We start from the raw sequence: 17659 nt of genomic DNA, 5'->3' as shown, positions 1-17659 counted from the left end.
ACTCTGGCCCTGGCTGGCGTAGCTCAGTGGATTGAGCGCGGGCTGCGAACCAAAGTGTCGTAGGTTCAATTCCCAGTCAGGGCACATGCCTGGGTTGCAGGCCACGGCCCCCAGCAACCACACACTGATGTTTCTCTCTCTCTCTCTCTCCCTCCCTTCCCTCTCTAAAAATAAATAAATTAATTAAAAAAAAAACACAAAATCAAAACTTTTTCCTCTGCCGAAGGGAGTGGTGTGGAGATGCCCAGAGGGGCACGTCACGCACCACTGTTCTCACTCAGGTACTTTGACAGTGCCGTGGCAAAGACTGCGTGTTCCTTTGGCAGGAGTTACTGAGACGTGGTCTGACCTGTGGCGGGCAGGAGAGCACTGGCCTGGCAGAGCGGGTGTGCGGAATCCGGAGCACGCAGCACACCGGCTGCAGCGGGCGGAGCCCGGACCCGCCAGCCGGGAAAAGGGGCTTGGGGCGCAGCTTCTTCCCCCGTTCATTTTGCTAAAATGCTTGGCTTCACTGCTGCTTCAGGGCCCCGCTAGGTGTTAACAAGGAATTCAGAAATGCTGACACCGCTCCCCGCCCCGAGGGCCTCAGGCTCCACAGAAGGGCGTGAGAGGAAGGCCCACGCCACGTGGCAGTGAGACCAGTGAGGGAGGCGGTGACGTGGGCTCAGACGGGGACTGAGCGCGTGTGCATTCTCTCTGGGAGGAGGAGAGCCTGGCGTGGGGCGGGGTCGGAGGTGCAGTGGGACAGGGTGACCCCCAGCCTCAGGGGAGGGTGGGGGGCAGTCCGGGCGCCTGTGTGTCTGGGTGCAGGCTCGGAGTCCAGTTCGGCAGGATAGGTCAGCTAGTAGTTCATTTCTTAGCTGCTCCTGATTCTTCGTTTCTTCATCTGCGTCGTCCTCTTTTGCTTCAACATTCTAACGTTTTAGACTCTAAGTTAATTTGAATGTCTTACGTTTTCTACTACATGTATGTCTTACAGTAGCGCCCCTCCCCTGTCTCCCAGCATCAGAAGTCTACTTTATCGTTGGGCATTAGCCTTTTAAATTCCACGCTGCTTGTTTTCAAGTGTGCATTCAAAGGTCTGGCCCTACACAAAAGTTTCCGAGTTCACACGCAGTACGGGGGACCCTGAAGCTCTCACTTCCGCTGTGGCTCTCAGGCAGGAGCGCACTCACACACAGACGGCTCCACTCTCCAGGACACGGCCTCACAGCGGGGTGCTGCTGGCGGCCTGCGTTCACTGCCATTCCTTAGCTGCCGCCAGTACTGAAATGCTGCCCTGGGACCCAGCGTCCGAATCCCAAGGCGTGTTTGGGTCACACAGCGAGACAACGAAAAAGCACACAGTCATAAACTCTCCGCACTTCTCCTGCCCCTTGTGTTCCACACCTAGCACGCGCAGGCCATCCGGCCCTGCCTGTCCCTCCGCTCTCAGTCACACAGTCAGGAGCCCCCGCCGGCTGACGGGCCCACAGGTGCCGGGGTCCCACAGCTCTGCCTTGCACCTTTGCCTCAGGCATTTCCAAGTGTATCTCCTTCCACAAGAAATGGTTATATTTCTTAAAAGTTAGAACGTCCACTGATCTTGTGAAAAAGGATATTCAGTAAGGTTACCAGCGCTGTTTGGCACTGGAAGGCACACAGATTACACTGAAAATGGATTGACGTTTCTCATGCTTCATAGTTGTTTTCCCATTTAGTCAGTCATGTCACTCTCGGTGTCTAAACTAGATTTGCGTCCAAGCCAGGTAAGGCGTACAACCGAGTCGTGCTCCTGGATCCGGGGTGGTTTCCTTTAAGGCGTTGGTGCGTCGTATGGCGGTGTCGATGTTCCGTCTCCTCACCGAACCCTCTCTGTCGCCCCACAGACAGCCGCTGCACCGTGTTGAGGAAACAAGACAGCAACGACATGCCAGTAAGTTGTCTGACCACTGTACATGTCATGTTCTGACTTGCACCAGCCAAAGGGAGAGGGGAGGGCCCTGGCCAGTGTTTGCTCGCCTCGGGGGTGGGACCAAGTCTGCAGCCCTTCAGGTAACAGGGACCGTTCATTAGGGAGTTGGTCCCCATCTTCCTGTTGGAACTGGAACCGCAGTCAGCGAACTCAGAAGCTTACATTAGACACTGGCCCGAAACGTTTCACAACTGAATCTTGGATTATCTCCTGGCATAAAAGTGGAAGGTTATCACCCTGACCAGGTGGCTCAGTTGATTGGAGCATCGTCAGGTACACCAAGAGGCTGTGGGTTCGATCCCCAGTCAGGACACATGCATAGGCTGTGGGTCCAACCCTCCGTCAGGGCATGTATGGCAGGCAATTGACTGATCTCTCTCTCTCTCTGTCTCTGCTTTCTTCTCTCTCTAAAATCAATAACCATATCCTCGGGTGAGGATTTTTTTAGAAAATGAGAAGTCATCTGTATGGTGACAATTTTACTGTTTTGCTCTTTAAGGAAAACAGAGACTTTGCTTTGAGGAGCTCCAAATTGAGTTTAGCTGAAAATATTTCCAGACTTGTCTTCCTTGAGCGGTTGTGTGCGGTGGATACCGGCCAGCAGTATCCATCGCGGCTGCAGATGCTCAAGACACGAGAAAAACACACACACAGACGAGTCCTGTGGGGGAATAGGAATGGCATGGTTACTTTCTCCAGTGGAGAGCGCCCTGAGTCGCCGCCTGAGTAGGCTTTTGTGAAGAACACAGACACGGTTTGTGGGTTACAGTCTGGCAGGGAAGATTGAAGGAATGGATAGCTTTCAAAGGGACTGACAGAACTCCTGCTGGGATTCTGGGCTGAGATTTTTGGGTTTTATCATTTAAAAAGACTACAGGACCTAAAAGGCTAGTCCCGTTTCCTGCCCATGCCTTCATATTCTCATTCAAGAGCATCCTCCAGCAAGCAGGTCTCACAGGATCTTGCATATTCTATGTCCCAGGCCTGATGACCCCGGGGGTCCGCCGACTCTGGTCTGGGCTGCACCGCCCCTGCTGTTTCCCCCAGGCCTGCGTCGGGCAGAGGAGACAAAGGCAGCCAGGAGACTTGGATTTCTCACAGCTAGAACAAGGACTCAGGCTTTGTCAAAGCCTAGGGGGCAGGGGTTGATGTCGATCACCCCCATTTTCCACAGCCCCCTGAGTCTCTTCCCTGAGGCCTCCACATGATCATGTCTGTCTTAGGCGATTTTCCCCTTGGGGAACCTTACCCGTCATTGGCTAACTGATCAAGCATTGGGGACCAGCACAGAATAGGCAGCGTTCATGCCAGGGAAGTAAGCTTTGTCTCCTTAGTGTCTCCTGGTTCTGAGGCCTCTTACTCAGCCCTAGCCATGGGAGTGGGGGGTGGGGAGTTGCAGCTTCCTGAGACCAGGCAGGGCGGACCCCAACAGTTGTGGCAGATTTCAAACAGAAAATGGCTTGCTTAGTGATTTTTAGGATCAGATCATCTATATTTGAAATTTTGTCGTAGTCTAATCTTATCAAATATGGCCCAGCTAAGAATGGAAACACAGCTAACGTGCCCGTGAGAGGTTAGATGCTGCTTCTTCTGCATTCTCTGTTTGTGCCCCAGTGTCTGGCCAGGTGCGGGAGGTCTGGTTTGCCTTAGTAGAAGGAAGGTCATTAAAGTACTGTTGGCAGATTACTGGGATTACCTTAAAAGGCTGATTAATTACTTGAAACAATATAAACCTTGTTGAAAATGAGTTCAAAATATTGGAACAAATGTAATTTCAGTTGTAACATTAGGCACCATTGAACTTTCTCATAATTTCGATTATAAATCATAACATTAGAGCTGACACCCAGTTGTGTTCTTTTTGTTAAAAATATTATGTAATTCAACTTACGACCAGTCTGTGAAAATCAGTATGTTTCTAATATAAGGTAGCTTCCTAATGATGTATTTGAGTGTTGAGTGATTTTTTTTCCCCATTTTTCAGGTTCATACTACCAAGACCAAAAACAAAGGCAAGAAAAAGAAACTGAAAGATTCAAAGGTATAGAGTATTTTCTGTATTCCTTCTTATCTAAAATAATTGAATATGTAAATTAACCAGTTCTTGGGATACTTTGAAACATTTTGTTGAGATAATTTTCTAGGCTTTAAAGATATTTTGACCAGTCTACACTTTGAGGAAGTTTAATGTTCATATTGTATATAAGTAATTCTTAAAAGAAACTTCCATTTTTTAAATATTTTCTGAATACTCCTCAGTAAAAACAATTGTCACAATGTAGGACTTTGTGGGGTTGTCATACAGTAGGTGCCCAAGGCAGTTTTTGAGTTTATATCTTGACCCGCGATTAATTATTATTTTTATTGCTGTTTTTATTACTTGTGTGACCTTTAGCAAGTTACTTGACCTTTCTGTGCCCTAGTGTTACCATCTGTATAAGACATGATTCCTGTTAGCAACAACCAGTAGAGCTATTATCTGAAATATTAAAAATAGCCCTGGCTGATGTGGCTCAGTGGACTGAGTGCTGGCCTATGAACCCAAGGGTCGCTGGTTCGATTCCCAGTCAGGGCACATGCCTGGGTTGCAGGCCAGGTCCCCGGTAGGGGGTGCCCGAGAGGCGACCACACGTTGTTTCTCGCCCTCTTTCTCCCTCCTTTCCCCTCGCTAAAACTAAATAAAATCTTTTTTAAAATATTGAAAATAAAAATGGTGCATACTAATCATTATAACAGAACCTCAGAATTGCTAGACTCAAAATTTAAGTCTACAGTAGGCTGTTCATGGCTGTCAGATAGGGGACAGGGGTCGGAAAAGTGAACAAATATTAGGGGAGGATGAGAGCAGCCAGCAAAACTTTCCTGTCTTTGACTCTGTGTCTTCAGTTTATCTAAGAGGGGAGTTTGCTTTAGTGTCATTTTCAAGGTAGAAAATTATCGTCACGTTTCTGTCTTCTAAACCAGCCTATGTTAGTTGGCTCTGGAACAAGCTCCGTAACATCTAGCAATGACGCCGTCGCTTCAGGTGGAGACCTTAAGTAAGTACAGTTTTTAATTTATGCTTCATTTTAACTCAGATGTTTTAACTTAATAAGTGATATTAACTGAACGTACTTTAAATTTGTGGTTTCCCTAACTTCTCTGTCTAAAGATAGGCATCTATAATGACAACCTGATACGACTTGTCTTGGCTGAATTTAGAGCAGGGCTTGTCAACATTAAGACTATAAACTGCATTAAAATCACAGGGCTGACGACATCCATTTGATAAATTGGAGAACCTCCTATGTACGAGATACACTGGGGGACAGCTCTAGAAAATGTTCTTTAAAATGTTCCCTGAAGAGAGTGTTCCATGGATAACTACTAGTGTATTTGCTCTAATAGGAGAGACAGCTGTTTTGGAAACTATATGTGATGTAGTTAGTAGTTTAACCTTAGATTCCCAGTGATTTTTAATAGCATCTGGTTGTTGAAGCTGAGTTTTCAAGAAGCAAACAAATGTAAGAAGAAATAAAACTAGTGAGTAGCAGTGAACTTTTCATATCATAATCTTTATGGGCCAAAAAACCACAAAAAAATGTTTGGGTTTTTTTTTTCAACATTTCTTAAAGGAGTTGTAGTAGTTGTTTTACAGAGTCATTTTCATGGTTTCTTTAAATGGAGAAATTGTAACACTTACATACCAGGCAATATTCCAAGAGCTTCACATACAGGATCATTCTGGGTTATCTAAAGCGTATTGTTTACAATGTATTTTTTCATCAGGAGCCTCGTAGACCCCGAGGCCCCGTTTGTGGTGCCCGAGCACCTTCGGCAGGACGTGGAAGAGTTCGAAGCGCTCCTGGAGCAGCAGAACGGGGAGTACGTGGTCCGAGACAAGCAGCTGTGGCCCATGAACCCAAAGCAGAAGTCTTCCACTCTGTACGAGTAAGTGGGCATTTCTGCAATGCTGGCCCTTGTGTTTCTCAGAAGAACCATTGATAGGCTTGTAAGCTCTGGGGAAAGAAAAGTATTTTTTTCAGCTTTTGTTCAGTACGAAACAAATATAATTGAGAATTTTTCATTATTAAACTTAGAGTCCTAGTGATTATTATTTTTGTCAGTTTGAGCTGCTAACATAGATACTTTCTGCTTCCAAAACTGCCCTGTGTCCTGATAGGATTGGTAAAGTTTCCAGCCGCAATTGTTTCCTCGTGAGTCTCAAGGCCCACGTTTGACAGGGAGCAGCATGATTCTTTGCGCTCATTGTCCCTGTGGCCACGGATGCATCTGCTGGGCATCTGTCTCGTCAGTGCATTCGAGGAGCTTGGTGGAGGGTTCCCTCCCCTTTTACTGGGGAAAGGGTACCCGGGTCTTGTCGCCGCTTGTGCCCGACGGTCGTGGTTCAGCTGGGGTGACGGTGCACGTGCAGGGCCCCGCGTCCCTGTGCTGCATGGGAGACTCGACTTCCTGCCATTGGTCTAATAAAAGAGAAGCGGACTAGTCTGAGTTGAGTATATAAAGCAATGGAGTGACGAGTTCAGAGAAATCTAGAAATTACCCTTTTGAGCTTGGCGTTAGTGAGCAGTGCTTGACGCTGTCTCCGAGACTAAGGGACCAGATCCGGCGCAGAAAATGACGTCAGCCGCTGACTGTGCTCCTGGAAAACTGTCACCTGTCCCCGGACTGGTCATTTCTTCTGTCTTTCTCAGTTGTGCCGCTCCTGTTCGGTCTGGCTCTGTGCTCCGGGTTCCTCCTGGTGGTTTTCCTTAGATTTGAAGTGCTGAGGGGGTCCTATTGCTAGAGAACTCCTGGAGGACAACATGAAAACAGCTACAAAAATATTTTTTAAGATATGTTAGACTTTAGCCCTGGCTGGCGTAGCTCAGTGGATTGAACGCGGGCTGCGAACCAAAGTGTCGCAGGTTCGATTCCCAGCCAGGGTGCAAGCCTGGGTTGCAGGCCATGACCCCCAGCAACCACACATTGATGTTTCTCTCTCTCTCTTTCTCCCTCCCTTCCCTCTCTAAAAATAAATAAATAAAATCTTAAAAAAAATGTGTTAGACTTTGCTTGAGGCATCCAGACCTGAAGATCAACTGTGTAGTTTTCCAGAGCTTGTTTCTTAAAGAATCTATTACCATTATTAGTGGAAAGAGATTAAATAACTTTAAGAGGAAAATTTATAGGCCGATTTATTTGTATTTTGAGGTACAATTGATATCTTATAATAGGACTAAGTCACTAAGTTATAGAGTCACCTCAAAACATAATTCTTTCTTTGAATTTTCACGAGTAAATATGTGATGCCCTGGCCAGCATGGCTTAGTTGGTCGGAGCATTGCCCCGTAAATGAGAGGTCGGGGGTTCAGTTCCTGGTCAGAGCACATACCTGGGTGCGGGATGGGCTCCCGGTCTGGGAGTGTGCTGGAGCCGATCAGCTGATGCTTCTCTCTTTCCTAGATTTTTCTCTTCTTTCTCTTCTTCTTCCTCTAAAAAGCAATTAAAAAAATGTCTTTAAGGAAGGATAAAAAAAATTTTTTTAAATAAACGTGATGATCAGCTTAAGAATGATTTCTTTTACTGGCCGATGGATAAAAGAAAAAAAAAGAGACTAAACTTCGGTGTATGAAAAGAGTGTAGAGTAGAAGAAACGTCAGACAGGAGTGAAGAATACTGGGATGACTGCTGTTAATTCACCTTTTCTTAAGTATTTCACATTAGAGTAAGGGATTGAACTGGTTTATTGTTAGTGACTCCTTTTTAGTTCTAATATTTTATCATTTAGATAGTTAAAGCAAATTAAATATCAGTAGGTGGTATTCTGCATTTAGTTTCTCCTAGCACCTCTTAAGGTTTTACTTATTTATCTTTAGAGAGGGAAGGGAGGGAGAAAGAGAGAGAGAAACATCAATGTGCAGTTGCTGGGGGCTATGGCCTGCAACCCAGGCATGTGGCCTGACTGGGAATCGAACCTGCGACACTTTGGTTCAAAGCCCGCGCTCAATCCACTGAGCTACGCCAGCCAGGGTTCCTAGCACCTCTTTAGGAGAAACTAAATTTAATTGGTCAACCAAGAGTAAGGTCAAACACTGCAAGATTGTAGAAAAAGTAGAAAACATAGTCTTGCCGTGTAGCTTACCAGTAGCAGGAGAGAGAGATCGATCCCTGGTCAGACCGCAGCGTGCCACAGATGAAAATGACTTTGTGCAATACCGTGAGTTTGCGGGAAAACGGCGATATTTCAGGGGGGTACAACCAGATCACGAGGGTGGAAACACTTTCCGAAGTGTTTGTCCACCCTTGTCCCTTTGCCTGTGTTGGCAGCGGCAGGCGCCGGTCCTCTGGCAGTCCATCAGTGACTGTTTAAAACACGAATGGTGTCATGAAAATGTATGTGCCCTTGTAGACATGTATACGTACCCTCTATTACTGTTGCTGGTATAGTTACTTTTTTTGTAGTTTTCTTTGTTTTTTGTTTTTTTTTTTTTTTTGACTCCCGTGAAGCCCAGCGTGCCTGCCGAGTGTGCGCTCTGGTTCTGCTGCAGCACAGGCACGCCGTCCCTGCTGCAGTCAAGACTCGGGAAAGGGCGCCCCCTGTGGCAGGAGGGAGTGTGTGAGCTGGCGGAGCTGCGATGGCCCTGCCGGCCCGCTCACCTCCGTGGTCCCCAGCGTCTGCCGTCGGAGCTGCGGCCTCCCTCCCCTCGGCTCACGCCAGCGCCCCGGCCAGGCGTCCGGCGTGCGTGGGCGATGGACCCCAGTCCCTGTAACTCAGTGGATTATGGAGAAATCCCGTTTGTGTTATTTTGGACCCAGTGTTTACCTCAAACAGACTATTTTTCAAGGCCAGAAAAGAGATAGAGTTGAACTTCATTTTGGATTTCATTTCAAATAACAGTAACTATAAAAATTTTATTCACAGTTTAGTTACAATGCTGTTTCTCTCTGGGCCGGGACGCTTGTTGAACCCAGTCTTGTTCCGCTGCGGACGTGTGAAAGATGCAGTGCCGCCGGGCCAGCGAACAAACGTGAAGGCTCTGTTTCTTTGGGGAAAAAAATTTTCTGATTATAAAAGTAATAATACAAATTATTATGGATTTTTTTTAAATAAAGAAAAGTTCATCCCTGGCCAGGTGGTTGGTTCAGTTGGTTAGAGCTTCATCCCATGCACGTAAAAAAAAAGGTTGCAGGTTCGATATCCCCAGTCAGGGCACATACCTGGGCTGCAGGTTCAGTCCCTGGTCGGGGCGTGTAGAGAAGACAGCAGATTGGTGTTTCTCCTCTTCCCCACCCCCCTCTAAAATCAGTAAACATATTCTCGGGTGAGGATTAATAATAATAATATTTTATTTTAAAGTTTAAAGGGAAAAACTACCATGAATTCTGTCATCCAGCTGTAAGCACAGCTAAGTTTCGCTGCCCGTCCCGTCAGACCTTTTAAACGTCTGCGTATGCAGCGTGTTTTAAAGCCTCCAGACCGTGCTCGTGCTGTGCACTGAGCTTCTGAGTCATCTGCTTCCCCACCCAGAGATGCGGGGTGAGCGCCGTTGTCCCCCTAACCAGTCTTCGGGAGCACGGCGGCTTCCAGGTCACCACGCCGCCGGCAGCACCCTTTGCTCTGCTGGCTGTTTGCTCAGCTCGCGGCTGACCTAGAGAGTGGTTTTCTTCCACGTGGTCTCTGTTCTCTAGTTACCCGGTTCTGGGTTTCAGTGTTTTACTGCAGGTAGAAAAAAAGCTTTATGTGTCAGTGATCCTCTCAAGTGTTCATCGTGGAGAGAAGAAGCAAACACACATACCCACCACGGGACAGTTGTTCTTCTCTTGCTTGGTGGCCCTTAGCGCCAGCCGAAAGGTGTCTCTTCCAACCGACCGCGGGGTCGGTGCTGTTTTTCTGTGCTGATCAGCCAACACCCTCAGTACGGATCACGGTTCCTGGGACGACAGTGCTTTATTCCGTTGTGCTTCACTCTCCTTGACCCCTTCTGCGTTCAGAGATTTCTCACTAACACTGAGGTGTGTTTGCATGGAGGCCAGCTGTCCGTAACTGTCCCTCCTGCGCGTTTATCCGCAGTGGCTTCTGCACGGGAGGTAGCTTTCTTCTGCTTCAGAAAGTGTGGATTTTACCTCTTAAGTTGCTCGTCTTCCTGGTTAGCATTCGTGTATAAGGAAGTTTTCTTTGGAGAGTTTTGCTCTTGAAAAGCCTTCTTAGTGTACGTGGTGTGTGTCTTTTTTGCTGGCTACTCACCATTACAAACTGAATACCGAATCCAAATGGAGGAGAAGCCCCTTGGAGCCAGAGACAAGAATGGGAAAAGACAAGACCCCAGAACTGGACGGAGCACACCCATTCCAGGGCTGGGGGCAGAGGCCAGGCGGGCCCTGCGTCTGTGGGTCTGATCCTGTCCTGTGTTGCTCTGTTGGTCAAACGTGATTGATTCCAGTACCTCTGAGTCATTGCGTATTCCTGAACAGGAAAATTATAATAGACGTGCTATATGCAAATTCCAGTAGGATTTTTTTTTTGACATTTTATTTCCTCCTCTTATTTGACATTCTTGTTATTATATTCTGGTTATTTTTTTTCTTGAATAAATTTTCTTTTCATTGCTTTTTAAATAGGTTGCATAATTATAAACTTATAAAGTAACTTTTAATCCCCTCTCCTTTTTTTTTCCCCTAAAAATTAAGGGGTATTTTCTGAGGGGTGAACAAAATTTTATATATAGTATCATTGATAGCAGTTAGCCTTTCTCAGATGTAATAGGAGTAAAGTGATTTAATACAAGTGTGATGTTTCTTGGGGGGGAGTTGAGGTCAGCTGGAAGTGATGGTATTTGCTTTAGGAGAATTTGGGGGGAAATACATTTTTTTACATGAACATATGAAAGTACTTTCTTACAATTTACGTAAATGCAATTTTTTTTTTCCAAGTTACTTCTCTCAGTTCTTGGAGGAGCACGGTCCTTTGGAAATGAGCAACAGGATGTTCTGTGAAAAATACGAGTTCTTCCCAGAGGAGACGCGGAAGATAGTGGCCAACGCCGGAGGCTTGAGGACCTTCCTCCTGCAGTGCCCTCGGTTCGTGGTGATCGACAACTGCATCGCCCTGCGGAAGTACGCCTCGCGGCTCAAGAAGAAGAGGAAGAAGAAGAACGGCAAGGGGAAGATAGAGGAAATCTCCGTGACGGGGGAGTTCCTGCGAATCACACTGCCGCTGAGCTCCATGTTCAGAGACTTTAAATCAGACGTGACGCCCGAGCCAGCGGCCAGTGTGTCTGCAGCGCCGGCCCCGGAGGGTGCAGAGCCCGAGCCCGCACCTGCTGGTTCTCCCCAGCCAGCCGGGGAAGCCGAGGAAGCGACACAGGCAGCATCTGGGGGTTCTCAGACATCTGCTCCCGAGGAGGAGGGGAAGCCCGAGGAGGGGAGGCCCGAGGACGTCCTTCCCGAGGCTCCCGAGCCCGTCCCTGAGGACGCGGCTCCCCTGCAGGCCCCCTCTCCCTCTCCCAAGCCAGCCCCCGACGCCGTGAAGGCAACCTACTGGGCGCCAGCGCACTTGGTCACGGGGTACAGCTCGTTCCTCCCCTTCAGGGGGTTCGACATCACCCAGACACCACCAGCGTACATAAACGTGTTACCGACACTGCCCGAGCGCGCCAACCCGTACACGCCCGGGGCCGCCGCTGCGTCTGAGAATCCGCTGCAGAGATCAGGGCCGGGGGTGCCGACTCTCGTGGCCGGTGACAGACCCGATGACAGTGCCACTGTGTATTTTGAGGACCCTCGCTTGAATGCCGAGCGTGCCCCTGGTAGCCAGGTTGCGTCTGCAGCACAGATGCAGTACGACCGCCTGGAGATGGCAGGAAAGTCACAGTGCATCGCAGAGGGCGCTGATGCCGCCTCTAGTGAGCCCAGCAGAGATGTCGGTCACAGTGGAGAGTATGCCTACGGGGAGGCAGAGCCAGAAGGGACCGACGAAGCGACAGATGGCGAAGCGACAGACGGCGCCCATGCACGCACGGTTGCCGTGCAGGTACGACTTACATAGGAGGGAGTCGCCCTCACACTGAAGTTAGCTGTTTTCACTCCTCATCGCCATCGTAGCTACTGAAATTCTTTAAAGTGATTGATCAGACAGTGGTTACTAAAGCTTGCACCTGCAAATGTTTTTAGAAGATGATCCCTGTTATACGGCATGACAGGGAATCCTGTCAGAAAGACTTCTGGGGGCTTAGTAAATAACACCTTTGTCTCCTACCCCAGTTTTGCATCAGTTGAAAAATAAGGTAGAAGAATCAGCAGGGGGAGCCAAAAGATCTCCTTAGTACTTACTACAGGCACGGTAGAGAGTGCCGTCTTAGCAGGAGCTCACAAAATACCCCAGCTTACGCACCCGGGCGCAACAGTGCTGGACCATGGGGCCTCCCAGCGCAGGCGCCTGCCCCGTGGGATGTACTGGGTAGAGAAGGAGGCACAGTGTGCCTTCTGCACATGCAGCTCCAAGAGGAAGGAGGATGGGTCTGGGCTGCCTGTGCCCGTCTCCCCTGCCGGGACAGCGGGGGGCGGGGGGCGGGGAGCGGTAAGGGAGTCAGCGGACAGCCAACGTGGAGAGACAGGAGAGAGGTGAACAGAAGCTCCTTCCTGCCAAGAGGGAGAATGGATTTAGGTTCCTCCGTAGTTAACTTTACAGGGCATGCGTTCATTACATCCTCGTAGGGTTATCCCCCTACTCATTAAGTTTTCTATTTTCCAGAAGGCTTTGAAAAAAATACGTTCAGAGTAATGAATCAAAATCATTTTCATTTTTACTAATTGTAAATGCTAGCTCTTCCCTAATATAAATATCCGTAGGAAGCATAGACTGTCATCTAAATGGTAAAAAAAAAAAACACCGTTGTGAAAATTGTAAGCATGTCTTTAAATTGTATTACTTAGTGGATTTATTTTAATAGAGCAGTCGAGATAGATTGAACTTGAGTGTTTGTTTCGCCCAAAGGTGTCCGGGAATGGGGCACATCAAGAAGTCAATACTGAGCCGTACGGTCCTTTTGAGGAACAACAGGTGAGTCCAACTGTATTAGGCTGTTTAAAGGTTTAAGTTGCGTTAATTTAACGAAATGGGAATAGACGGAAGTGACTAGAATGATTTTGGAGCCATCTAATTCCACGTGAAATGTTTTTATGCAATAAGCTTTAGATTATAATAAAAAAAATTACTGTTTTATTTTTGTTGTTGGAATTTGGGAAGGAGAGGCAGAGAAGAAGGTGAGTTTTTTCCTAGTGTATTTATTTCATAGTATAATGGCTTTATTGTTTAACTGATATGATGAGCCTGTGGAAGCTTGCAAATAAGAGCTTACTCACAGGACTGATAGAGAAAGCATTACAAAGACCTTCACTTTTTAGTGCCCTGGCTGGCGTAGCTCAATGGATTGAGCGCAGGCTTTGAACCAAAGCATCGCAGGTTCAATTCCCAGCCAGGGCACATGCCTGGGTTGCAGGCCACAGCCCCCAGCAACCGCACATGGTTGTTTCTCTCTCTCTCTTTCTCCCTCCCTTCCCTCTCTAAAAATAAATAAGTAAATCTTTAAAGAAAAAGACCTTCACTTTTTAAAGAATGATTGAATGGTAAAATCTATTGGTATAATTTACTCTGCTGATACATCTTAAGAGAAAAGTTACTTGGTAACTCCATCATCGCCAAGAAGGTACTGGATAAAATTCATTATGTCTTTCTTGACTGAAGCTCATGATGAGACGGAAGTAGATGAACACGTCTCAGCGTGCCAGGGTCTTTCTCTCCTAAGTCAGAGCTATCGCCTCTCTTTAAAGACGAAACGTCGCCATTGGTATTTACTGTTACCCTGGAGATAGCAGCTGGCAAAATTAGATAAGAGAAAGAAATAAGGTTATAAAAGGGGAGGTAGAAGAAGAAGTAGTATTCACAGAGACTCGGGTTGTTTACCTGGGAAGTTCTGACGATCACCTGAAAACCTGATATTAACATGTAAGGGAATTCTTGATTGGATACAGTATCCCCGTGTGTACAAACAAACAACCTGTGCCAAAGTGTGCTGGAAGAGAAAATTCCATTTTCAATAGCCACAAAAAGATACAGTACCTAAATCTACGAAAGAAAACTGTAAAATGCTATGAGAAACACACAAAAACCTTAAGTGAATTAAAAGGTGTTGAACAGGAAGACTTACCTATTGTAGAGATTGGTTCTCCCTCAGCTTTGAATTTAAGGCAATCCCAGTACAGACATGAACAGCAGGTATTAGTTGTATGTTGCTGTGTAGGAAATTACCTGAAAATGTAACGGTTTAAAACAATAGTCTTTGTTGTCTCACGGCTCCTGAGTCAGGGGAAGAGGGGCCGGTGGACCCGGGGGTCCAGTCGGTCTGTTCTGAGCTGCCGTCAACATACGGATTAGGACTCGGTTATCTGCACGGAGCGGCTGGGGCCGGGGGCCTGCCTGCAGGCCGTCTCGCTCACGTAGCTGGCAAGCCGGTGCTGGCTGCTGGCCGGGGGCTTCCGCTCCTTGCCTGTGGGCCTGCCTCCACGTGGGGCTGCTTGAGTGCCCTCGTGGGGTCTGGCTCAGCCCAGACTGGGTGGCCCAAGGCAGGAGTAGCAATGGCTGTAACAGTCCACTTTAGGAAGTCACTGTTCTTTTCAGTTCTCCTGTGTTCTTTTGGCCACACAGACCCTAATACATTGTAAGAGAAGATTCTATGAGAGCATGGATACCAGGAGGCGGGAATCTTGGCAGCCTTGTTAGTGGCTGGCGGCTGCACAGGATTTATTGGAAACTGGACAAAGTGATTCTTTATTTCATGTGAAAAGATAACCATCAATAGTGACCATGGAAAAGAAATTATAGGGAAGGGAGTTGTACAGCCAAATATCAAAACACAACATAAATCTATGTTAGTACATAGATTGGCTGTTAGAATAAGAATGTAGCCCTGGCTGGTGTGGCTCAGTAGATTGAGTGCCAGTCTCTGAACCAAAGGGTTGCTGGTTCGATTCCTGGTTAGGGTGCATGCCTGGGTTGTAGGCCAGGTCCCCAGTGAGGGGCACGTGAGAGGCAACCACACATTGATGTTTCTTTCCCTCTCTTTCTTCCTCCCTTCCCCTCTCTCTAAAAATAATTTAAAAAAAGAAAAAGAAGAATCCAATAGAACAGAAGAATACAGAAATTTAAAATATGATAAAAATGGTAATTGTTGGTAAACAAAAAAATAGATTGTTAAATACATGGTATTAGGAGAAGTGCATTGCTATATAGAAAATTAATTTGGACCTCTATCTCATTTCTATATACCAAAATTAATTCCAGGTGGGTCAAAGATTTAAATGTTTTAAAATGGATCCATAAAAATACCTGGGAAAAAGGAAAAGTTTTTCATAAGATTACTAAACAGCATGACAAAGAGTATGTGTTTATATTTATATTTATATATATTTATATATATACACTATATATATACACATAAGCATATGACACATACGTGTATATAAACAAATACACATGACGTGAACACTCAACAATCTAGGAATATTTGCAGCATAAGACAGATAGTGTACTAATTTACTTGCTTAACATATAAAGTTTCTATAAATTAATAAGGAAAAAATGAGTAACAACATAGAAATGTGAATGGATGTGACTAGGCATTGCACAATAAAAGAAAAAATAGTTTAAAAAAATATTTACTTTTTTAGAGAGAAGGGAAGGGAGAGAGTGAGCCATGCCAGCCAGGGCTCCCACTTGAAATTTAAAACAGTTACTTGTATATTATTGAAAGAATGTAAAAATTTACATTTCTGACCCAAGCTGGTGTGACTTAGTGGTTTATGTGTCGGCCTGTGAACCAAAAGGTCACTGGTTCGATTCCCAGTCAGGGTACAAGCCTGGGTTGTGGGCTGGTTCTCCAGCAGGGGGCGCATGAGAGGCAACCACACATTGACGTTTCCCTCTCTTCTCTCTCCCTTCCCCTCTCTCTAAAAATAAATAAATAAAGTCTTTAAAAAAACCCGTACGTTTCTAGGGAAGGCAGTTTGGAATTTGTATGCAGTCATAAAATATATGCAGAGACCAGTGAAAAAGGATATTTGTGTATTTGTTTCCTTTGTATTTTTGTCAGCAAAAAAACTGAATACAGTCTAAATACCCATAAGTTTCAGACTATTTAAATAAGTTATAGTGTATTCATATAATGAAATACTACAGTGTTATTTAAAAATGTAGCACTTCTATTATTACTCACAGGCATTGGTGTACAAGATCAGGTGTGAAAATAAGTAGGATGAAGTAAGGTTAGAACTTTGTGTTGCTACTATTGGCACAGGGAGCTTTATAGTTTTGGCCAGTTACAAAAATAATATAGGGCCCTTAAATTTTTTTAATGAACAATAATGAAAATTATGAAAGAGAAATTGAAAATGATCTCTATTCCCATCATCCAGGTTAATATTTTCATATGCAGCCTTCCAGGCCTTATTTTAACATTTAAGTAAGCAATGCTTTTTAAAAATGGTATCATACCACGTGTTGTTGTACTTGAAATTTTCAGTGTTATTTTATTTTGGACTTTTTTCCCCATATCAGCAAACACAGGATTTTTATCATCTCTCTCTCTCTCTCTTTGTGTGTGTGCATCATGCTTTTACCATCATTTTTAAGGCATACATGGTATTTCACTGTATGAATAATGTGTGATCATTTGACTGCTGCTGTCTTATCACTGAACATGTGGACTGGGTCAGCTTTTCACACTTCCACACAGTGCTGTCGTGAACGCTTTTGCTGACACAAACATACTGCAAGTAGAACGGCCGGTGCTGAGTTCTTACACCACACTTACCTCTGCACCAGGGATGCTCTGTTGCTCAATGAGTTTGCATCTTTGACGCTCAGATATTCCCCTCAGTGTGGGGAAAATTTCACAGACACTTTATATTAAATTAACTCTTAGCTTCAGGAGCTTGACATTAGCAGAGCGGCTTGTGACTTCTCAGCCAGTAAGACTTAACGATCAACTCCCAGGGCTGCTGCTCTCGTCTGGGACTGGGAGACATTGCCTGATTTTCCTGAACTTTGGTTTTCTTATCTCTGAAAGGTGAAAATAACGTATTTCTCCCAGCACTGTGGTCAAGTCCAGATGTAGTAACAGATGGCGTGGACCTTTCTCCCTGTGTGTGCTGGTGATTTGGGGCATGTAAATTAGTACCGTGCTGCTGTCATTGTGAACCTTTTGCTGAATTAAGAATAAAAATAGAATCTTAACCCGTAAAGTCTTGCTAATGGGTTATTGTGAGCTGGACCATTGACCTTATTATTTAAACACGGTCTCTAGCCATCGTGCTGAATGTTCAGGCTGGACAGACAAAACTCGGACACTGCCAGCACACTGGCATGTGCGGCCACTGGGCCAGAGTTCACGGGTCCCTAACTGATGATTCACAGGATTTCAAAACCTTCATTTCCTGCCTTTTGACACTTGGGGGTGCTAAGATGCTGGAGGTGCAGGAGCTGGGGGAGATGGATCAGGTTTGCGTTGCTGGGATCTGGGATCTGGGATCGATTTCCACAGCCTGGCTGCCCAGACCCTCATATCTGGGCAGAGCAGTCCCCTGCTCAGAGAGGAGTGTGGGGTCACACAGATGCCCCTTCCAGATGCAGGTGTGTGATGGCTGCCAGTCTTAGCTGTAGGAAGGGTT

General features: G+C 46.1%; 1 protein-coding gene across 6 annotated transcripts in view; it reads left to right on the top strand.

Annotated features, from left to right (window-relative positions):
* TTC3 (tetratricopeptide repeat domain 3) overlaps positions 1–17659 on the top strand; it is a 110527-nt gene that overhangs the window by 67640 nt on the left and 25228 nt on the right. For all 6 annotated transcript variants that reach the window (XM_045852415.1, XM_045852413.1, XM_045852416.1 and 3 more), the window contains 6 exons: positions 1869–1915; positions 3939–3995; positions 4919–4992; positions 5723–5884; positions 10868–11966; positions 12930–12995. In XM_045852415.1, coding sequence (XP_045708371.1) covers positions 1869–1915; positions 3939–3995; positions 4919–4992; positions 5723–5884; positions 10868–11966; positions 12930–12995 — 1505 coding nt within the window. The remainder of the gene's footprint in view (positions 1–1868; positions 1916–3938; positions 3996–4918; positions 4993–5722; positions 5885–10867; positions 11967–12929; positions 12996–17659) is intronic.

This window comes from Phyllostomus hastatus, unplaced genomic scaffold, assembly GCF_019186645.2.
Source record: "Phyllostomus hastatus isolate PE091 unplaced genomic scaffold, TTU_PhHast_1.1 phas_contig_948, whole genome shotgun sequence".
In the NCBI taxonomy this organism is placed as follows: Eukaryota; Metazoa; Chordata; class Mammalia; order Chiroptera; family Phyllostomidae; genus Phyllostomus; species Phyllostomus hastatus.
The sequence above is the reverse complement of the archived record's forward strand: the minus strand, read 5'-3'. Positions and strand labels throughout refer to the sequence as shown.